At 46.2% G+C, this 24818-nt stretch overlaps 2 protein-coding genes across 2 annotated transcripts; one reads left to right on the top strand and one right to left on the bottom strand.

Annotated features, from left to right (window-relative positions):
• Positions 1-501: 501 nt before the first annotated feature.
• On the top strand, positions 502-840 carry LOC142254304 (uncharacterized protein C11orf96 homolog). The gene has a single exon (XM_075325352.1). It carries the CDS (start codon positions 502-504, stop codon positions 838-840), a length of 339 nt encoding a protein of 112 aa, XP_075181467.1.
• A 7286-nt stretch (positions 841-8126) lies between these two features.
• On the bottom strand, positions 8127-8465 carry LOC142254303 (uncharacterized protein C11orf96 homolog). Its single transcript, XM_075325351.1, has one exon. It carries the CDS (start codon positions 8463-8465, stop codon positions 8127-8129), a length of 339 nt encoding a protein of 112 aa, XP_075181466.1.
• Between the last annotated feature and the right edge of the window lie 16353 nt (positions 8466-24818).

Genomic DNA, 24818 nt, shown 5'->3' with positions numbered 1-24818 from the left:
TGTCATCTCTGCACACTATGTGTAGGAGGAGGCTGGGATATAAAGGCAGAGCAGGAGGGAGTCAGGAGCCTCAGAGCCTGGATCCAGACACAGCTGCAGCACCTCCAGCAGAGCATTGCACAACCCTCTCAGCATATCCTGCAGAGCATTGCACAACCCTCTCAGCATATCCTGCAGAGCATTGCACAACCCTCTCAGCATATCCTGCAGAGCATTGCACAACCCTCTCAGCATATCCTGCAGAGCATTGCACAACCCTCTCAGCATATCCAGCAGAGCATTGCACAACCCTCTCAGCATATCCTGCAGAGCATTGCACAACCCTCTCAGCATATCCTGCAGAGCATTGCACAACCCTCTCAGCATATCCTGCAGAGCATTGCACACATCCATCTCAGCACCTCCAGCAGAGCATTGCACACAATCATCTCAGCATCCCCTGCAGAGCATTGCAGAACTCTCAGCCTTCCCTGCAGAGCATTGCACACATCCACCTCCAGCATGTCAGTGCCCCAGGCTGAGGACCATCTCTGCACCTATGAGGAGGCCATGCGGTACAGCACCTACCTGGAGGAGGAATTTCCTCTACCCTCCAAAACCAGAGGAGCTCTGCGGAAACGCAAAGAAAGCAGGCTGAAATCTCAGATTCTGTCCTTTGAGGAGATCCAGGAGGTGGAGGAGGAAGGAGCTTCCCCTACCGAGGAGGAGAAAGCCAGGAGATCCTTCCTACAGTCCCTGGAGAGTCTCAGGAGGAGCTCCAACATCTCTCTTCTCCATAAAGACAAGATGAATGGTTACAAGACCAGCCAGGACTCCACTGACTCTGAGCCCACCTTGTGAGCTGCCCTCCATGGTGCCAACTACTTGTCAATGATCCTTGTGAGGGTCCAAGGGCTTCCATCCATCTCACCATCTTCTACTCTAGGGCTTCTATCCATGGAACTAACAACTTTCTGTATCAAGGTCTACAGTCAGGGATCTCCAGGGGTCTTCCACTTCTTTTGGACTTTGTAGAGACCCTTAAGATCCTCCACTCCAAGGCTGCAACTCATGGATCCAACAATGCAGCCTCTGATTGCACCAATATGGACTTATTAGGGAGGTTCTCCACCCAAGACTGCCAGTTATGGAAGAAGGACCCCCTAAATCAGGGCTCCAGTGGTCTTCCTCTCCAATATACTGAGTCCTTGAGTCTGGGTTAATATGTACCTTGAAGTTTCCTATTATCCCACTAGGATTTCGGATTCTAAATCTCCAGCTCCTTGTGATGTTTACATGGGACTGCAGCTCCTTGTGCTGTTTACATGGGACTACCTATTTTCTAGGACAAAGTATCTATTTTTCTATTGTCGGATCCCTTTCTAGCAATGTGATTTTTCTATTTGGTGACTTTCTTATCCTGTAGGGGGCGGTGTTGTGTATTGACAGCAATACTTCTATTTTGCTTGTTATATATTTCTCAATAAATAAATCTAATTTCTTATCTATTTGTTATTTTGTACCTTTTTTTTCATAAACAAAACAAGATTTTAACCCTTACATGATCTTCACCATTATCCTGTCACTGGTTGTTCCACATCAGGGGTCTTTCAGTGGAGTCCTTTCAGTGGAGTCTCACAAACTGTGGTTAAACTACAACTCCCAGCATGCCCTGGCAGCTGCAGTCTTGGTAAATGCAACCTCTTGGTTGGGTGTCCCAGGGTCCTAGGAATAATGTCAAACATTTCCCCTTTAGATATTATAAACTTAGAAAATATACTTAAATACACATAAATAAGGATGTAGCAGAGCTGGGTTTGTTATGTCATTGTCTCTTTAGTGCAATAGCTTTATCTGCAACATTACAGATAAGAAAAGCTTATATTAAGGAAGATTGAGGCAAATTGCACACTCAGCTCTGCTCCATGTACAAACCGAGCACTGCTACATCTGCTAAATGTTTTATTACAATATAAAGCAAAACATGAATAATCAAAATATTCTTCCGTATTAGATCACCTTTAAATAGTCATAGTTATCAAAATACCTTTAAAATAAGAACCAAAGGAGGTTCATAAAAAAGGATTTGGGGTGTTTTTCGGAATAAAATATTAATTTTATTTAAAAAATTTTAAAAATACATATAATACATATTCAAAATAAATATAGGACAGGATCAGAAAACCCAAAGTGATTTAGCAGCAGTATAACAGGTAATATAAATATCTAGTGCAATGACCAACAATATAAATATCCGTTAATCATATATAACATATAAATAATAAAGTGCTATTTTATATGTAGTTATATATAATACCAGAAGAAGGAGGTATAGTGAAAGTGACTTGTTGCTGTAAAGTGCCTGTAAAGTGCAAAACATATTTCTAAGTCTGATATACCTTATTGTTGGTCAGAGATGTCCTGCGTGCCGCTATGCCCCGACGCACGTTTCAAGCGTTCTTTTCTTCAGGGGGTACTCTGATCTTCAGGGGTTTTTTGATCCTGTCCTATATTTATTTTGAATATGTATTATATGTATTTTTAAAAACATTTAAATAAAATTAACATTTTATTAAGAAAAAGACACCAATTCCTTTTTTATGAACCTCCTTTGGTTCTTATTTTATAGGTATTTTGATTACTATAAAGCAAAACATAATGCAAAATGACAAGCTCAGCTCAACAAACCAAGTAATTCTTTATTTCACCCTTGATAGACCTTGATAGACCCCCAAGTAAACTTTTTTTTGTATATTCTTATTTTAGAATGTTGAACGTATCAAATAAAAATCATTTATGGCAACTTCCCAGTAAACCTCTGCCTCCAGACTCCTGCACAGTGCTCAGATGCAGCAGAGCCCTAGAATCTGTGCAGCCGAGTTGCCATTGAAGGTGATTTATCTGCAATTTTGTGCAATGGTGTATATATAGAAAAATTGTGCCAAACGACAAACTCCGCTCTGCTACATTTGCTCACTGCCTCCATTGTGCAGTCTGACTTTTGAGTGGCTACTAAGAGACAAATTGGCTGAAAGGTGTCTCAATGAGAAGCATATGATGGACTATAAGTCCCAGCAAGCAATGTCAGCTTTAGTTGTACCTGTCAGGAACAGATAGGAGGAGGAGCAGTCCCAAAACACAGTCACTCTCAGGGATGAGTGTACCAAATTACCAGGGAGTTCAGCACCGGGGACAGCTCCAATAGGGACAGAAGCAGAAAGAAGGGTCAGATCACATTCACTGGGTGGGGAAGCGCTGATCTGTAATGCTGGGGGTTGTAGTCCGCATGTGACAGCGCCTGGTATATTTCTAGGTTGAAAATGTTTGCATTTATTTTGTTGCTTCTATAACGATCACAAATTTTACAGAGATTTTAATCCCTCCAATCATCCATGAAAAGCTCTGATTTCTCAGTCCTACCACTGATCTATGATGTGACCGCGAATGTCTGGGCCTGATAATGGGATTGTGCTGATCACCGGTGCAGTGAGTAAGAAATGGAAAAATACTCTGCAGAGTTCAGGTATAATCTCTATAAAGTCAAAAATAACAGTTGCACTCCAAAAAAGGGAAGGGGGAAAAAACGGAAAGATGTAAATGGTGAATATTGGAATGTGAATATGCATTACTGCCCAGAAAACAGGGAAAAAATGAGTTATTATAAGACGCACCGGATTATAAGACACACCCCAAATTTAGACATAAAAAAGGTAAAAGAAAGAAAAATGGGGTCCGTCTTATACTCCGGTGTTCTCTTACCGGAGGGGGGCAGCAGTGGTGGGGAAGTGGTGGTTGCAGGTGCGGTGGTGGCAGGCGCGGTGGCGTTCGGGGTGGCAGGAGCCGTGGGACACCGTGGTGGCAGGAGCCGCAGGGTCCGTGGTGGTGGCGGCGGCGGCAGCGGGTGAGTGCTGCAGCAGGCCGGTGCAGTGAGTGTCCCAGTGTCCGCGGTCCTTGTTCAAATAATGGCGCCTGGAGCGACGCATGCGCAGATGGAGCTCTTGGATGAGAGCTCCATCTGCGCACGCGCTCACTCCCGGCGCCATCATTTGAAACTGGGACCGTGGACAAACTGAGTAACTTGCTGCACAGCCGCCCACCCCGCACGCACAGAGTGGCAGCCAGCAGGCTGCCCGCCCACCCTGCGTGCAAGCGGCCGGGTACCTTGTGCTTGCGTGCGGGTGCCTGTGCAGCTGCCGCCCGCACACAGCACCCGGCTGCCGCCCGCACACAGCACCCGGCTGCCGCCCGCACACAGCACCCGGCTGACACCCGCACACAGCACCCGGCTGACACCCGCACACAGCACCCGGCTGACACCCGCACACAGCACCCGGCTGCCGCCCGCACACAGCACCCGGCTGCCGCCCGCACACAGCTACGGGTACCCGGCTGCCACCGCATGCAAGCACAGGTACCCGGCCGCTGGCACACAGCCACAGGCACCCGGCCGCCCGATCGCCACACAGACAGGACACCCAGGTACCGCTATATTCGGATTATAAGACGCACCCCCCATTTTCCTCCCAGATTTTTGGGAGGAAAAGTGCGTCTTATAAAGCGAAAAATACAGTACTTAGCAAATAAAAATGGCAAAATTTACTTCTGCCCAGTTACCACGCCAAGGTGTAAATCTCAACTGGGTCTTAATCTACTTTTATACCTTTCTTCGTGTCCAAACTGACCTCTTATATGGGCCAGAAATGAACCTGCAAAAGAAAAATAAAAACACCTGAGGTCACTGGGAGGAGTGCACAGACAAAGGACATGACTCCATAATACAAACTAGAAGAATGGCCGGCACTTCTTCTATTTTGTATTATGAAGTCATGTCCTTTGTGCACTTCTCCCAGTTACTTCAGGTGTTTTAACTTTTCTTTTCTGGCCCATATAAGAGGTCAGTTTAGACACGAAGAAAGGTATTAAACTAGGTTAGGACCCAGCTGAGAGCTGCACCTTGGTGTGGTAACTGAGCACAAGTAAATTTAGCCATTTTTATTTGCTAAGCAAATCATTTTAAAAAAATAATAATATTTGATGTTTTCTGGGCAGTAATGCATATTCACATTCCAATGTTCACCATTTACATCCTTCCTCTTTTTCCCCTTCCATTTTCTTGAGTGCAGCTGTTATTTTGGATATTATGTTATGTTCAGTTTGCCCCAGTTCAGACTATAAGTTTAGGAAGTGCCAGCAATTCTTCTATTTTAATCTATGTAAAGCCCATCATGGGCAGAGTATGAACAAAAGTATCAGACACACGTTTTACTCAAAGTGGAGACCCCATAATGTCATAGAGCGGGGGGCCAAGTGCTTAGGAGCAGAGGGCACAAAAGTCCCCACCGCTCTGTGGACCCCATAACTACAGAGCCCAGACCTTATGTGGTAGCATTAGCACAAACACTGCACCCACCGAGGGCTTCATGGCCGAGCAGCTGCAGCTGTAAATCTACATCACCAAGCACAATGCCGAGCCATACATCACCAAGCACAATGCCGAGCCATACATCACCAAGCACAATGCCGAGCCGTACATCACCAAGCACAATGCCGAGCCATATATCACCAAGCACAATGCCGAGCCGTACATCACCCAGGAAAATGCCGAGCCGTACATCACCAAGCACAATGCCGAGCCACACATCACCAAGCACAATGCCGAGCCATACATCACCAAACAAAATGCCGAGCCGTACATCACCAAGCACAATGCCGAGCCATACATCACCAAGCACAATTCCGAGCCGTACATCACCAAGCACAATGCCGAGCCATACATCACCAACCACAATGCTGAGCTGTACATCACCAAGCACAATGCCGAGCCTTACATCACCAAGCACAATGCTGAGCCGTACATCACCAAGCACAATGCCGAGCCATACATCACCAAGCACAATGCTGAGCCGTACATCACCAAGCACAATGCTAAGATGCACATCACCAAGCACAATGCCGAGCCGTACATCACCAAGCCCAATGCCGAGCCGTACATCACAAAGCACAATGCCGAGCCGTACATCACCAAGCACAATGCTGAGCCGTACATCACCAAGCTCAATGCCGAGCCGTACATCATCGAGCACAATGCCGAGCCATACATCACCAAGCACAATGCCGAGCCTTACATCACCAAGCACAATGCTGAGCCGTACATCACCAAGCACAATGCCAAGCTGTACAACAAGCACAATGCCGAGCCGTACATCACCAAGCACAATGCCGAGCCATACATCACCAAGCACAATGCTGAGCCGTACATCACCAAGCACAATGCTAAGCTGCACATCACCAAGCACAATGTTGAGCCGTACATCACCAAGCCCAATGCCGAGCCGTACATCACAAAGCACAATGCTGAGCCGTACATCACCAAGCACAATGCCGAGCCATACATCATCGAGCACAATGCCGAGCCATACATCACCAAGCACAATGCTGAGCCATACATCACCAAGCACAATGCTGAGCCGTACATCATCAAGCACAATGCCGAGCCGTACATCATCAAGCCCAATGCCGAGCCGTACATCACCAAGCACAATGCTGAGCCGTACATCACCAAGCACAATGCCGAGCCATACATCATCGAGCACAATGCCGAGCCATACATCACCAAGCACAATGCTGAGCCATACATCACCAAGCACAATGCTGAGCCGTACATCATCAAGCACAATGCCGAGCCGTACATCATCAAGCACAATGCTGAGCCGTACATCACCAAGCACAATGCCGAGCCATACATCACCAAGCACAATGCCGAGTCGTACATCACCAAGCACAATGCTGAGCATTGGATGGAGCGGTGTAAAGCCACCACTGGACTCTGGAGGAGACATATTCTGTGCAGTAACGGATCACACTGCTCTATCTACGTCTGATGGAGGAGTCTACGTTTGGTGAATGGAGAATGTTACCCCCTGACTGCAGTGTCCCCGCTGTACAGATTATAGAGGATGATGATGCTCTGGGCTGTTATCAGGGGTCGTTCCTCAGCCCCTTAGTTCCAGAGATGGGAAATCTTATTTTTCAGCGCTGTGGATAAGTGTAGCTTCAGCTTTGTGGAAACAGTTTGGGGAAGACCCTTTTCTGTACATGGAGGGGGAAGAACATGACTGGCAGCACAGAGCCCGGACCTCACCCCCTCCTATGAGTCCGGCCACCCTCAATATCAGGGTCACCTCTCAAATGCTCTTCTGGATAAAAATATGAAACTACCTCAGACACCTCCAAAACCTTGTAGAAATCCTTCCCAGAAGAGCGGAGCCCTTATATCTGCAGAGGACGACTCCATATTAATATCTATGGACACTTGATGGAAGGTCAGAGAGCAGGTGTAATGTGGAGGGGGCACATACTTTTGTCCATATAGTTTATATCTCTATATGTCATTACATTTTTTCCTCAAAAATTAGTTAAAAAAAAAAAAAACAATTCTCAGAAAACATCCAATCTTATACTTTATTGTAGACAGAAGATAAGGATACACTTGTTCTCCCCGTGACCGGAACACCCCATACAAGACAGTGAATACTTATAAGGACAAGTCAATGGCACAAATAAAAATAATATAATACAATAATTAATAATGTATTAATAATAATACAATAATTATTATTAACATTTATCTGCAAAATGAGGCTTAAAAATCTAAAGTTCGCTTTCATAGAGTTGCACCTACATGAGAATATAGAAGGTTTAAGACATAAACATATTCTTGACAATACTTGGAATGACAATATTGGCTCTGCTATATCTGCCCCCGATGATAGGACTGCGGCCGATGCACAGAATCAGCAGTCGGGGGGCTTCTCTGGCTCGTATACAGAAATTGGGGAGGCTCTGTCCCCCTTTTTACAGTTATGGGCTGCAATGTCCTTGTCTGTACCTTGATAAGACCCCACTGAATATGAACCTATGTCCAGACTGACCACTTCTTACAATGGGGGTGATGAAGATTTCTGGGTTCCTAAGGAGGAAAACCCCCCAACCCCTCTCCTCATCCCATGTCTTTTAATGGGGTCTGCAACCGAGTCCCAAAGTGAATGCATAAGACACCCAACAAGAGTGGAGGACCCTTGCACATCTACACAAGGGTCCATATGAAGAAGCAGTTGGCACCATGGAGAGGAGGCATCTTCTGCTCCTTACATGCCAGAATCAGAGTCACTGGAGTCTTGGCTGGTCTTGTACCTGCTCAGCTTTTCTTTATGGAGATGTGTCAGATTGGAGCTCCTCCTGAGACTTTCCAGGGACTGGAGGAAAGTTCTTCTTGCATTCTCCTCCTCGGTAGGGGAAACTCCTTCCTCCTCCACTTCTTGGATCTCTTCAAAGGACAGAATCTGAGATTTCAGCCTGCTTTCTCTACGTCTCCGGAGAGCCCCTTTAGTTTTGGAGGGCAGAGGAAATTCCTCCTCCAGATATGTGCTGCATTGCATGGCCTCCTCGTAGGTGCAGAGATGGTCCTCAGGCTGGGGCACTGACATGGTGGAGGAGAAGAGGATGGAAAGCGAAGGATGCTCTGTGCTGCTTTGGCGGATACTGTGCGGAGGATCCTATACAGCAATCTGCAGATCTATAATGAGCAGCTGAGATCTTTGAGAATCCTTTTCTTGCAGCAGAGATCCGTCTCTCGTCTTCTCTGGAGCTCGTGATTCCTTCTTTCCCTCCGCCGCTCCTTTATATCCCAGTATCTTCCTACACACAATCTGTTCGGATGCCACCGCTCCACGTTACCACCGCTATCCGGTGACGTGTGGGAACCGTATCCAAATAAGGGTAGAAAAAAAGCCCAAATACCAAATCTGTGCAGTTCTTATAATAGAAGTATCTCTACAGCCTGCGTTATTACAGCACCGTCCGGGTCAAGTCCAAGGTACAGATTATTTATACCATTTACAGATCAATGTGATATTGCAAAAAAAAAAAAGGCTTCCAGCTGGAAATTTACAAGTTGATCATATGACCTTTAAGTTTGAGAAAACCCAAAATGTAGAGTCATGCATATGAGATCAGAAAAACATTTAGCAGACAATAATAATCCTTGAGCTTGTTTCGTATTCCGAAGGTTCCATAATGACTATGAACCTTCAGCAGATATACTAATGGAACAATAAAATATGTAAAATCAAGAAATATAGAAACTATTAACCCTTCTATATCACATATAACATGGATAATTACACAGAAGATGCTCGGGCGACACCAGCTGCACATGTATAACTGTATACCAGATGTATAACATAGACGCCTATGTTATACCGGCACGGTCATGGGCTGGACTGTCCATCTGGCAATTCTGGCAATAGGCTGGTCCGGCACTGGGTCACCGGGGTCTCTGGATGTGGAAACGCTTCAAAACTGAAGCAGAGCAAAGAGCCATTGGCTCCCTGATCCCTCACTCACTTTGGCAATTCACAGGTCGCATTAGGCCTGCAGGTGCCAGAGGGGGCATCATGTCCAAAGTGATGCCATCACGCCACCTATGCTCAGCTCCAGAATGCTCCTTGCTGGAGTGAGGTCGGGTGAGGAGCAGTATTATTTTATTTATTGCAAGGACACAAATGGGGCTCTATTACTATATGTTGGCACAGAGGGGCACTATTACTATATGGAGGCACAGAGGGAACACTGTTACTATATGTTGGCACAGAGGGGCACTATTACTATATGGAGGCACAGAGAGGGCACTATTACTATATGGAGGCACAGAAGGGGCACTATTACTATATGGAGGCACAGAGGGGGCACTATTACTATATGGAGGCACAGAGGGGGCACTATTACTATATGGAGGCACAAAGGAGGCACTATTACTATATGGAGGCACAAAGGGGGCACTATTACTATATGGAGGCACAGAGGGGGCACTATTACTATATGGAGGCACAGAGGGGGCACTATTACTATATGGAGGCACAGAGGGGGCACTATTACTATATGGAGGCACAGAGGGGGCACTATTACTATATGGAGGCACAGAGGGGGCACTGTTACTATATGGAGGCACAAAGGGGGCACTGTTACTATATGAAGGCACAGAAGGGGGCACTATTACTATATGGAGGCACAGAAGGGGGCACTATTACTATATGGAGGCACAAAGGGGGTACTATTACTATATGGAGGCACAAAGGGGGCACTATTACTATATGGCGGCACAAAAGGAGGAACTATTACTATATGGAGGCACAAAGGGGGCACTATTACTATATGGAGGCACAAAGGGGGCACTATTACTATATGGAGGCACAGAGAGGCACTATTGCTATATGGAAGCACAGAGGAGGCACTATTACTATATGGAGGCACAGAAGGGGCACTATTACTATATGGAGGCACAGAGGGGCACTATTACTATATGGAGGCACAGAAAAGGCAATATTACTATATGGAGGCACAGAGGCGGCACTACTACTATATGGAGGCACAGAGGGGGCACTATTACTATATGGAGGCACAGAGGGGCACTATTACTATATGGAGGCACAGAAAAGGCAATATTACTATATGGAGGCACAGAGGGGGCACTATTACTATATGGAGGCACAGAAGGGGCACTATTACTATATGGAGGCACAGAGGGGCACTATTACTATATGGAGGCACAGAAAAGGCAATATTACTATATGGAGGCACAGAGGGGCACTATTACTATATGGAGGCACAAAGGGGGCACTATTACTATATAGAGGCACTATTACTATATGGAGACACAGAGTGGGCACTATTACTATAAGGAGGCACAGAAGGGGCAATATTACTATATGGAGGCACAGAGAGGCACTATTACTATATGGAGGCAGAGAGGGGCACTATTACTATATGGAGGCACAAAAGGGGGCACTATTACTATATGGAGGCACAAAGGGGGCACTATTACTATATGGAGGCACAAAGGGGGCACTATTACTATATGGAGACACAGAGGGGGCACTATTACTATATGGAGGCACAGAGGGGGCACTATTACTATATGGAGGCACAAAGGGGGCACTATTACTATATGGAGGCACAGAGGGGGCACTATTACTATATGGAGGCACAGAGGGGGCACTATTACTATATGGAGGCACAAAGGGGGCACTATTACTATATGGAGGCACAAAGGGGGCACTATTACTATATGGAGGCACAGAGGGGGCACTATTACTATATGGAGGCACAGAGGGGGCACTATTACTATATGGAGGCACAGAGGGGGCACTATTACTATATGGAGGCACAGAGGGGGCACTATTACTATATGGAGGCACAGAGGGGGCACTGTTACTATATGGAGGCACAAAGGGGGCACTGTTACTATATGAAGGCACAGAAGGGGGCACTATTACTATATGGAGGCACAGAAGGGGGCACTATTACTATATGGAGGCACAAAGGGGGTACTATTACTATATGGAGGCACAAAGGGGGCACTATTACTATATGGCGGCACAAAAGGAGGAACTATTACTATATGGAGGCACAAAGGGGGCACTATTACTATATGGAGGCACAAAGGGGGCACTATTACTATATGGAGGCACAAAGGGGGCACTATTACTATATGGAGGCACAGAGAGGCACTATTGCTATATGGAAGCACAGAGGAGGCACTATTACTATATGGAGGCACAGAAGGGGCACTATTACTATATGGAGGCACAGAGGGGCACTATTACTATATGGAGGCACAGAAAAGGCAATATTACTATATGGAGGCACAGAGGCGGCACTATTACTATATGGAGGCACAGAGGGGGCACTATTACTATATGGAGGCACAGAGGGGCACTATTACTATATGGAGGCACAGAAAAGGCAATATTACTATATGGAGGCACAGAGGGGGCACTATTACTATATGGAGGCACAGAAGGGGCACTATTACTATATGGAGGCACAGAGGGGCACTATTACTATATGGAGGCACAGAGGGGGCACTATTACTATATCGAGGCACAGAGGGGCACTATTACTATATGGAGGCACAGAGGGGGCACTATTACTATATGGCGGCACAGAGGGAGCACTATTACTATATAGAGGCACAGAGGGGGCACTATTACTATATGGAGGCACAGAAGGGGGCACTATTACTATATGGAGGCACAGAGGGAGCACTATTACTATAAGGAGGCACAGAAGGGGCAATAATACTATATGGAGGCACAGAGGGGGCACTATTACTATATGGAGGCACAGAGGGGGCACTATTACTATATAGAGGCACAGAGGGGGCACTATTACTATATGGAGGCACAGAGGGGGCACTATTACTATATGGAAGCACAGAGGGGGCACTGTTACTATATGGAGACACAGAGGGGGCACTATTACTATATGGAGGCACAGAGGGGGCACTGTTACTATATGGAGACACAGAGGTGGCACTATTACTATATGGAGGCACAGAGTGGGCACTATTACTATATGGAAGCACAGAAGGGGCACTATTACTATATGGAGGCACAGAAGGGGCACTATTACTATATGGAGGCACAGAGGGGGCACTATTACTATATGGAGGCACAGAGGGGACACTGTTACTATATGGAGGCACAGGGGGGCACTATTACTATATGGAGGCACAGAGGGGGCACTATTACTATAAGGAGGCACAGAATGGGCAATAATACTATATGGAGGCACAGAAGGGGGCACTATTACTATATGGAGGCACAGAGGGGGCACTATTACTATATAGAGGCACAGAGGGGGCACTATTACTATATGGAGGCACAGAGGGGCACTATTACTATATGGAGGCACAGAAAAGGCAATATTACTATATGGAGGCACAGAGGGGGCACTATTACTATATGGAGGCACAGAAGGGGCACTATTACTATATGGAGGCACAGAGGGGCACTATTACTATATGGAGGCACAGAAAAGGCAATATTACTATATGGAGGCACAGAGGGGCACTATTACTATATGGAGGCACAAAGGGGGCACTATTACTATATAGAGGCACTATTACTATATGGAGACACAGAGGGGGCACTATTACTATAAGGAGGCACAGAAGGGGCAATATTACTATATGGAGGCACAGAGAGGCACTATTACTATATGGAGGCAGAGAGGGGCACTATTACTATATGGAGGCACAAAAGGGGGTACTATTACTATATGGAGGCACAAAGGGGGCACTATTACTATATGGAGGCACAAAGGGGGCACTATTACTATATGGAGACACAGAGGGGGCACTATTACTATATGGAGGCACAGAGGGGGCACTATTACTATATGGAGGCACAAAGGGGGCACTATTACTATATGGAGGCACAGAGGGGGCACTATTACTATATGGAGGCACAGAGGGGGCACTATTACTATATGGAGGCACAAAGGGGGCACTATTACTATATGGAGGCACAAAGGGGGCACTATTACTATATGGAGGCACAGAGGGGGCACTATTACTATATGGAGGCACAGAGGGGGCACTATTACTATATGGAGGCACAGAGGGGACACTATTACTATATGGAGGCACAGAGGGGGCACTATTACTATATGGAGGCACAGAGGGGGCACTGTTACTATATGGAGGCACAAAGGGGGCACTGTTACTATATGAAGGCACAGAAGGGGGCACTATTACTATATGGAGGCACAGAAGGGGGCACTATTACTATATGGAGGCACAAAGGGGGTACTATTACTATATGGAGGCACAAAGGGGGCACTATTACTATATGGCGGCACAAAAGGAGGAACTATTACTATATGGAGGCACAAAGGGGGCACTATTACTATATGGAGGCACAAAGGGGGCACTATTACTATATGGAGGCACAAAGGGGGCACTATTACTATATGGAGGCACAGAGAGGCACTATTGCTATATGGAAGCACAGAGGAGGCACTATTACTATATGGAGGCACAGAAGGGGCACTATTACTATATGGAGGCACAGAGGGGCACTATTACTATATGGAGGCACAGAAAAGGCAATATTACTATATGGAGGCACAGAGGCGGCACTATTACTATATGGAGGCACAGAGGGGGCACTATTACTATATGGAGGCACAGAGGGGCACTATTACTATATGGAGGCACAGAAAAGGCAATATTACTATATGGAGGCACAGAGGGGGCACTATTACTATATGGAGGCACAGAGGGGCACTATTACTATATGGAGGCACAGAAAAGGCAATATTACTATATGGAGGCACAGAGGGGGCACTATTACTATATGGAGGCACAGAGGGGGCACTATTACTATATGGAGGCACAGAGGGGCACTATTACTATATGGAGGCACAGAGGGGGCACTATTACTATATGGCGGCACAGAGGGAGCACTATTACTATATAGAGTCACAGAGGGGGCACTATTACTATATGGAGGCACAGAAGGGGGCACTATTACTATATGGAGGCACAGAGGGAGCACTATTACTATAAGGAGGCACAGAAGGGGCAATAATACTATATGGAGGCACAGAGGGGGCACTATTACTATATGGAGGCACAGAGAGGGCACTATTACTATATAGAGGCACAGAGGGGGCACTATTACTATATAGAGGCACAGAGGGGGCACTATTACTATATAGAGGCACAGAGGGGGCACTATTACTATATGGAGGCACAGAGGGGGCACTATTACTATATGGAAGCACAGAGGGGGCACTGTTACTATATGGAGACACAGAGGGGGCACTATTACTATATGGAGGCACAGAGGGGGCACTGTTACTATATGGAGACACAGAGGTGGCACTATTACTATATGGAGGCACAGAGTGGGCACTATTACTATATGGAAGCACAGAAGGGGCACTATTACTATATGGAGGCACAGAAGGGGCACTATTACTATATGGAGGCACAGAGGGGGCACTATTACTATATGGAGGCACAGAGGGGACACTGTTACTATATGGAGGCACAGGGGGGCACTATTACTATATGGAGGCACAGAGGGGGCACTATTACTATAAGGAGGCACAGAAGGGGCAATAATACTATATGGAGGCACAGAAGGGGGCACTATTACTATATGGAGGCACAGAGGGGGCACTATTACTATATAGAGGCACAGAGGGGGCACTATTACTATATAGAGGCACAGAGGGGGCACTATTACTATATAGAGGCACAGAGGGAGCACTATTACTATAAGGAGGCACAGAAGGGGCAATAATACTATATGGAGGCACAGAAGGGGGCACTATTACTATATGGAGGCACAGAGGGGGCACTATTACTATATAGAGGCACAGAGGGGGCACTATTACTATATAGAGCCACAGAGGAGGCACTATTACTATATAGAGGCACAGAGGAGGCACTATTACTATATGGAGGCACAGAGGGGTCACTATTACTATATGGAGGCACAGAGGGGTCACTATTACTATATGGAAGCACAGAGGGGGCACTGTTACTATATGGAGACACAGAGGGGGCACTATTACTATATGGAGGCACAGAGGGGCACTATTACTATATGGAGGCACAGAGGGGGCACTATTACTATATGGCGGCACAGAGGGAGCACTATTACTATAAGGAGGCACAGAAGGGGCAATAATACTATATGGAGGCACAGAAGGGGGCACTATTACTATATGGAGGCACAGAGGGGGCACTATTACTATAAGGAGGCACAGAAGGGGCAATAATACTATATGGAGGCACAGAGGGGGCACTATTACTATATGGAGGCACAGAGGGGGCACTATTACTATATAGAGGCACAGAGGGGGCACTATTACTATATAGAGGCACAGAGGGGGCACTATTACTATATGGAGGCACAAAGGGGGCACTATTACTATATGGAGGCACAAAGGGGGCACTATTACTATATGGAGGCACAGAGAGGCACTATTGCTATATGGAAGCACAGAGGAGGCACTATTACTATATGGAGGCACAGAAGGGGCACTATTACTATATGGAGGCACAGAGGGGCACTATTACTATATGGAGGCACAGAAAAGGCAACATTACTATATGGAGGCACAGAGGCGGCACTATTACTATATGGAGGCACAGAGGGGGCACTATTACTATATGGAGGCACAGAGGGGCACTATTACTATATGGAGGCACAGAAAAGGCAATATTACTATATGGAGGCACAGAGGGGGCACTATTACTATATGGAGGCACAGAGGGGCACTATTACTATATGGAGGCACAGAAAAGGCAATATTACTATATGGAGGCACAGAGGGGGCACTATTACTATATGGAGGCACAGAGGGGGCACTATTACTATATGGAGGCACAGAGGGGCACTATTACTATATGGAGGCACAGAGGGGGCACTATTACTATATGGCGGCACAGAGGGAGCACTATTACTATATAGAGTCACAGAGGGGGCACTATTACTATATGGAGGCACAGAAGGGGGCACTATTACTATATGGAGGCACAGAGGGAGCACTATTACTATAAGGAGGCACAGAAGGGGCAATAATACTATATGGAGGCACAGAGGGGGCACTATTACTATATGGAGGCACAGAGAGGGCACTATTACTATATAGAGGCACAGAGGGGGCACTATTACTATATAGAGGCACAGAGGGGGCACTATTACTATATAGAGGCACAGAGGGGGCACTATTACTATATGGAGGCACAGAGGGGGCACTATTACTATATGGAAGCACAGAGGGGGCACTGTTACTATATGGAGACACAGAGGGGGCACTATTACTATATGGAGGCACAGAGGGGGCACTGTTACTATATGGAGACACAGAGGTGGCACTATTACTATATGGAGGCACAGAGTGGGCACTATTACTATATGGAAGCACAGAAGGGGCACTATTACTATATGGAGGCACAGAAGGGGCACTATTACTATATGGAGGCACAGAGGGGGCACTATTACTATATGGAGGCACAGAGGGGACACTGTTACTATATGGAGGCACAGGGGGGCACTATTACTATATGGAGGCACAGAGGGGGCACTATTACTATAAGGAGGCACAGAAGGGGCAATAATACTATATGGAGGCACAGAAGGGGGCACTATTACTATATGGAGGCACAGAGGGGGCACTATTACTATATAGAGGCACAGAGGGGGCACTATTACTATATAGAGGCACAGAGGGGGCACTATTACTATATAGAGGCACAGAGGGAGCACTATTACTATAAGGAGGCACAGAAGGGGCAATAATACTATATGGAGGCACAGAAGGGGGCACTATTACTATATGGAGGCACAGAGGGGGCACTATTACTATATAGAGGCACAGAGGGGGCACTATTACTATATAGAGCCACAGAGGAGGCACTATTACTATATAGAGGCACAGAGGAGGCACTATTACTATATGGAGGCACAGAGGGGTCACTATTACTATATGGAGGCACAGAGGGGTCACTATTACTATATGGAAGCACAGAGGGGGCACTGTTACTATATGGAGACACAGAGGGGGCACTATTACTATATGGAGGCACAGAGGGGCACTATTACTATATGGAGGCACAGAGGGGGCACTATTACTATATGGCGGCACAGAGGGAGCACTATTACTATAAGGAGGCACAGAAGGGGCAATAATACTATATGGAGGCACAGAAGGGGGCACTATTACTATATGGAGGCACAGAGGGGGCACTATTACTATAAGGAGGCACAGAAGGGGCAATAATACTATATGGAGGCACAGAGGGGGCACTATTACTATATGGAGGCACAGAGGGGGCACTATTACTATATAGAGGCACAGAGGGGGCACTATTACTATATAGAGGCACAGAGGGGGCACTATTACTATATGGAGGCACAGAGGGGGCACTATTACTATATGGAAGCACAGAGGGGGCACTGTTACTATATGGAGACACAGAGGGGGCACTATTACTATATGAAGGCACAGAGGGGCACTATTACTATATGGAGGCACAAAGGGGGCACTATTACTATATGGAGGCACAGAGCGGGCACTATTACTATATGGAGGCACAGAGCGGGCACTATTACTATATGGAGGCACAGAGGGGGCACTATTACTATATGAAAGCACAGAGGGGGCACTGTTACTATATGGAGACACAGAGGTGGCACTGTTACTATATGGAGGCACAGAAGGCGGCACTATTACTATATGGAGGCACAGAGGGGGCACTATGACTATATGGAGGCACAGAGGGGGCACTATTACTATATAGAGGCACAGAGGGGGCACTATTACTATATAGAGGCACAGAGGGGGCACTATTACTATATGGAGGCACAGAGGGGGCACTATTACTATATGAAAGCACAGAGGGGGCACTGTTACTATATAGAGACACAGAGGGGGCACTATTACTATATGGAGGCACAGAGGGGCACTATTACTATATGGCGGCACAGAGGGGCACTAATACTATATGGAGGCACAAAGGGGGCACTATTACTATATGGAGGCACAGAGGGGCACTATTACTATATAGCGGCACAGAGGGGGCACTATTACTATATGGAGGCACAGAGGGGGCACTATTACTATATGAAAGCACAGAGGGGGCACTGTTACTATATAGAGACACAGAGGGGGCACTATTACTATATGGAGGCACAGAGGGGGCACTATTACTATATGGCGGCACAGAGGGGCACTAATACTATATGGAGGCACAAAGGGGGCACTATTACTATATGGAGGCACAGAGGGGCACTATTACTATATGGAGGCACAGAAGGGGCACTATTACTATATGGAGGCACAAAGGGTGAACTGGTACTATATGGAGGCACAGAGGGGGCACTATTACTATATGGAGGCACAGAGGGGGCACTGTTACTATATGGAGACACAGAGGTGGCACTGTTACTATATGGAGACACAGAAGGGGGCACTATATGGAGGCACAGAGCGGGCACTATTACTATATGGAGGCACAGAGGGGGCACTATTACTATATGGAGGCACAGAGCGGGCACTATTACTATATGGAGGCACAGAGGGGGCACTGTTACTATATGGAGACACAGAGGTGGCACTGTTACTATATGGAGGCACAGAAGGCGGCACTATTACTATATGGAGGCACAGAGGGGGCACTATTACTATATGGAGGCACAGAGCGGGCACTATTACTATATGGAGGCACAGAGGGGGCACTGTTACTATATGGAGACACAGAGGTGGCACTGTTACTATATGGAGACACAGAGGTGGCACTGTTACTATATGGAGGCACAGAGGGGCACTTTTACTATATGGAGGCACAGAGGGGGCATTATTACTATATGGAGGCACAGAGGGGGCAATATTACTATATGGAGGCACAGAGGGGGCACTATTACTATATGGAGGCACAGAAGGGGGCACTATTACTATATGGAGGCACAGAGGGGGCACTATTACTATATGGAGGCACAGAGGGGGCACTATTACTATATGGAGGCACAGAAGGGGGCACTATTACTATATGGAGGCACAGAGGGGGCACTATTACTATATGGAGGCACAGAAGGGGGCACTATTACTATATGGAGGCACAGAGGGGGCACTATTACTATATGGAGGCACAGAGGGGGCACTATTACTATATGGAGGCACAGAAGGGGGCACTATTACTATATGGAGGCACAGAGGGGGCACTATTACTATATGGAGGCACAGAGGGGGCAATATTACTATATGGAGGCACAGAGGGGGCACTATTACTATATGGAGGCACAGAAGGGGGCACTATTACTATATGGAGGCACAGAGGGGGCACTATTACTATATGGAGGCACAGAGGGGGCACTATTACTATATGGAGGCACAGAAGGGGGCACTATTACTATATGGAGGCACAGAAGGGGGCACTATTACTATATGGAGGTACAAAAGGAGCATTATTACTATATAGAAGCACAGAGGGGATATTATTACTATACAGAGGCTTAAAGGGGGACGATTACCATATGCAGTCACACAGGCAGCACTATTACTACATGGAAGCACAGAGAATTCCCTGTTCTCTACGATTGACTAGCTATGTAGAGAAGTAGTTAATCCCAGAACACTGCCAGTTGTAGCATTCTGCTCAGTGGTGCTTGTTGGCTTAGTTTATCTGCGCTCTGTGGTCTCATCTACTGCTGCCAGACCTTGTACCTCATCTGACCTTCCATTTGCCTTGTCCGTTTGCTCTGATCTACTGTCCTCCTGGAATTGTGACTCAAGAGCGTAACCTGACTATGCCCCTTTCTAGCCCCTAAATCCTTGACGTGCTCTCCTGGTATCTGACCCTGGAAAGTTTGACTACCCTGTCCCAAAACTTGTCCATGTAATGATTGGTGACACAAAGGAGAAAAAGGAAAGTCGATGACTTTAGCCACTGGATTTACTTGTACGGCACTTATATTGCCTATGGTCACTGTATGGTGGTATTAATGGTCTTAGCTTTTTTTTGTGAATAATCAACATGGATGATAATACGTGTTATGGTCTGATGGTATTTTTTGTCACTTATTTATGGTAAGATTGCAATTGATGCAGTTATATATATATATATATATATATATATATACAGTACAGACCAAAAGTTTGGACACACCTTCTCTTTCAAAGAGTTTTCTTTATTTTCATCACTCTGAAAATTGTAGATTCACATTGAAGGCATCAAAATTATGAACTAACACATGTGGAATGAAATACTTAAGAAAAAAAGTGTGAAACAACTGAAAATATGTCTTATATTCTAGGTTCTTCAAAGTAGCCACCTTTTGCTTTGATTACTGCTTTGCACGCTCTTGGCATTCTCTTGATGAGATTCAAGAGGTAGTCACCGGAAATGGTCTTCACTTCACAGGAGTGCCGTGTCAGGGTTAATACGTGGGATTTCTTGCCTTATAAATGGGGTTGGGACCATCAGTTGTGTTGTGCAGACGTCTGGTGGATACACAGCTGATAGTCCTACTGAAGAGACTGTTAGAATTTGTATTATGGCAAGAAAAATGCAGCTAAGTAAAGAAAAACGAGTGGCCATCATTACTTTAAGAAATGAAGGTCAGTCAGTCTGAAAAATTGGGAAAACTTTGAAAGTGTCCCCAAGTGCAGTGGCAAAAACCATCAAACGCTACAAAGAAACTGGCTCACATGAGGCCCGCCCCAGGAAAGGGAGACCGAGAGTCACCTCTGCTGCGGAGGATAAGTTTATCCGAGTCACCAGCCTCAGAAATCACAGGTTAACAGCAGCTCAGATTAGAGACCAGGTCAATGCCACACAGAGTTCTAGCAGCAGACACATCTTTAGAACAACTGTTAAGAGGAGACTTTGTGCAGCAGCCTTCATGGTAAAATAGCTGCTAGGAAACCCCTGCTAAGGACAGGCAACAAGCAGAAGAGACTTGTTTGTGCTAAAGAACACAAGGAATGGACATTAGACCAGTGGAAATCTGTGCTTTGGTCTGATGAGTCCAAATTTGAGATCTTTGGATCCAACCACCGTGTCTTTGTTCGACCCAGAAAAGGTGAACGGATGGATTCTACATGGCTGGTTCCCACCGTGAAGCATGGAGGAGGAGGTGTGATGGTGTGGGGGGGCTTTGCTGCTGACACTGTTGGGGATTTATTCAAAATTGAAGGCATACAGAACCAGCATGGCTACCACAGCATCTTGCAGCGGCGTGCTATTCCATCCGGTTTGCGTTTAGTTGGACCATCATTTATTTTTAAACAGGACAATGACCCCAAACACACCTCCAGGCTGTGTAAGGGCTATTTGACTAACAAGGAGGTTGATGGGGGCTACGCCAGATGACCTGGCCTCCACAGTCACCAAACCTGAACCCAATCGAGATGGTTTGGGGTTAGCTGGACAGCAGAGTGAAGGCAAAAGGGCCAACAAGTGCTAAGCATCTCTGTGAACTCCTTCAAGACTGTTGGAAGACCATTTCTGGTGACTACCTCTTGAAGCTCATCAAGAGAATGCCAAGAGTGTGCAAAGCAGTAATCAAAGCAAAAGGTGGCTACTCTGAAGAACGTAGAATATAATATATAATATACTGGATTTTGTGTCTTTGATAAGATATATTACACAGTTTCTTATTTTTATCTGTTTTCCATACTGTTGATTTATGAATAAAACTTAAAACATCGGTTACACTTTACGTATGGTCGGTATACAAGGAGAGGTACAAGTATCAATATGGTGGCAGCCAATATGGACACATCTGCACCATTGGTGAGTACAAGGCTAAACATCAAGGTTCCTTTGCAATAAAGACAAATCTGAATCTGTCGGAAGGACAATGATTATCTTGATATTTACATATTAAACAAAACCTTTATCTCCCAAGTGGCAGAATCACAGATCTGCTTCTGTGGGACAATGGCGCGGCCTTCAGTGTTTTTTGCAACAAAGGTTTCAGCAACAAAAAAACAAAAAAACAAGCAAAAAAAATGCTAGAGCTGCAGACATAATGGTAATCTGTAGGTAAAAATGTCAATATTAGCTGCAACCAGAGGCATCCATAGAAATCGAGAGGCTCTATAGCAAAATCTCTCATTGGGTTCCCTCCTCTTCACCCAATAATTATTCTACGAGGTCGTATCTCCCAACCATGTTAAACAGACACATGGACATATATTGTGGCGCGTACACAGTAATTATGCCCCTATTGAATCTCTTTAATGTCCCCACACACAACACCACTTTTATGGCCATATAGAGTATAATGATCCCAAAAACGGCCCCCATCACACACACACAGCATGGTATCCCCACTGTGAATTCCCCCCCCCCCCCACAATATGACACCACAGTCCTCTCACACGTACAGTAGGACACCCCACAATGACCCTACAGTAGGATACCACCACAGCAAGATGCCCCGAAAGTGCCTCCCCCACAGTATGATGTCCCTATAGTTCCCCCACATTCAGTATCATCAGCCCCACACAGTGAGATGGCCTGATAGTATGATGCCTCCACAACTCCCCACTCATTATGAGGGCCCTAACGGTCCTCCCCCACGCAGTATGATGGCTGACACAGCCCATCCCCCCACCTAGGACAATAGCCCCCACAGCCCCTCACACAGTACAATCATCCCCATAGAACATCTCTAACTCAGTATGGTGGCTGACACAGCCCACCCCCACCTAGTACAAAAGCCCCCACAGCCGTCCACTCAGTATAATGTCCACACACCCCATCACTTAGTATAATGGCTCCACAACTACTGACATTTAAGAAATGTCCATGCAGTGTACAGACTGAGGCTCCATGCTGCAGGCACAATGTAGCGTGCCGAGTCTCAGACTCACAGGCTCAGGCTAAATGATGAACTTCTGTGTTTTGAATTCCCTGATCCAACTTTGTATTCAACATTGTGGGGGGCTCTGGAGACATCATACTGTGTGTAGGGGCTGTGGAGACATCATACTGTGTGTAGGGGCTGTGGAGACCTCATACTGTGTGTAGGGGCTGTGGAGACATCATACTGTGTGTAGGGGCTGTGGAGACATCATACTGTGTGTAGGGGCTGTGGAGACATCATACTGTGTGTAGGGGCTGTGGAGACATCATACTGTGTGTAGGGGCTGTGGAGACATCATACTGTGTGTAGGGGCTGAGGAGACATCATACTGTGTGTAGGGGCCGTGGAGACATCATACTGTGTGTAGGGGCTGTGGAGACATCATACTGTGTGTAGGGGCTGTGGAGACATCATACTGTGTGTAGGGGCTGTGGAGACATCATACTGTGTGTAGGGGCCGTGGAGACATCATACTGTGTGTAGGGGCCGTGGAGACATCATACTGTGTGTAGGGGCCGTGGAGACATCATACTGTGTGTAGGGGCTGTGGAGACATCATACTGTGTGTAGGGGCTGTGGAGACATCATACTGTGTGTAGGGGCTGAGGAGACATCCTACTGTGTGTAGGGGCCGTGGAGACATCATACTGTGTGTAGGGGCTGTGGAGACATCATACTGTGTGTAGGGACTGAGGAGACATCATACTGTGTGTAGGGGCTGTGGAGACATCATACTGTGTGTAGGGGCTGTGGAGACATCATACTGTAATTTGTAGAGGGTCAAAAGGATGCAGAAACTTTAAATTGTGACAACAGATGGGGGCGGGTTCCGGTGCCCCCAATTACCTGGCCTCATAGTGGTGATGTGGTCTGCTGCTTTGGACTATACGTGAGTGTGTGACTTATACATAAGAGGAAGCACACATCCCCCATCCCCAACTTCGGGAAGTAAAAAGACTCTGCAAAGAAGGAGGAGTGTTTCCAGAAGTGGTTTCCACTTGAAAAACTAAAAGTTTTTGACTGCCTAAAAAAATCCATCTACAGAAAACATTGGGGTGCTCCCACTATACAACTGTGTATGCTTTCTAGAAGTCTCTGGGATACTGTACATGGGGAGTGCAATACAAAAAAAAGTAGATGACCACCCTGACCTTTAATTTCTGCTTTTCATGGATTCCAAAGCAAGTACATAATAGTCAGTGCCCCCTCAATTATAAACTACTTTTCTGCCAGCATTCTACAAGTTGGCCAGCAGGTGGAGCCAAACAACAAGTCAAGCTGGGAACGTCCCAAAAACAAAACTAACAAAAAAACAACTTTTCCCTATGTTTTGGGGTCATCCCAACAGAAAAAGGATCAGAAATGTCAACCATTGGTCATTTATTTCCATGTAAGCAAATTAATCCATAGTTTATTGTATGTAGGATATATGAATCATCAGCCAATGAAAAGCAGAGATTGTGCCTCTTCTATTACAATAGTGTAAGCAATATCAATCACTTGAAACAAGATTAGCCTTGTGACTTTACCCTAGGTCCTCCATATTTCTGAATGTGCATGGCATAGCATTAAAGATGTGAACCACATTTATGAGCCAGAGCACCCCCC

This window comes from Anomaloglossus baeobatrachus, chromosome 10, assembly GCF_048569485.1.
Source record: "Anomaloglossus baeobatrachus isolate aAnoBae1 chromosome 10, aAnoBae1.hap1, whole genome shotgun sequence".
Taxonomy (NCBI): domain Eukaryota; kingdom Metazoa; phylum Chordata; class Amphibia; order Anura; family Aromobatidae; genus Anomaloglossus; species Anomaloglossus baeobatrachus.
This window is presented reverse-complemented; position numbering and strand designations above follow the sequence as displayed.

What these genes read in the sequence shown, in the direction of transcription:
- LOC142254303 (XM_075325351.1), bottom strand. Translation starts at nt 8,465, where the DNA reads ATGTCAGTGCCCCAGCCTGAGGACCATCTCTGCACCTACGAGGAGGCC.
- LOC142254304 (XM_075325352.1), top strand. Translation starts at nt 502, where the DNA reads ATGTCAGTGCCCCAGGCTGAGGACCATCTCTGCACCTATGAGGAGGCC.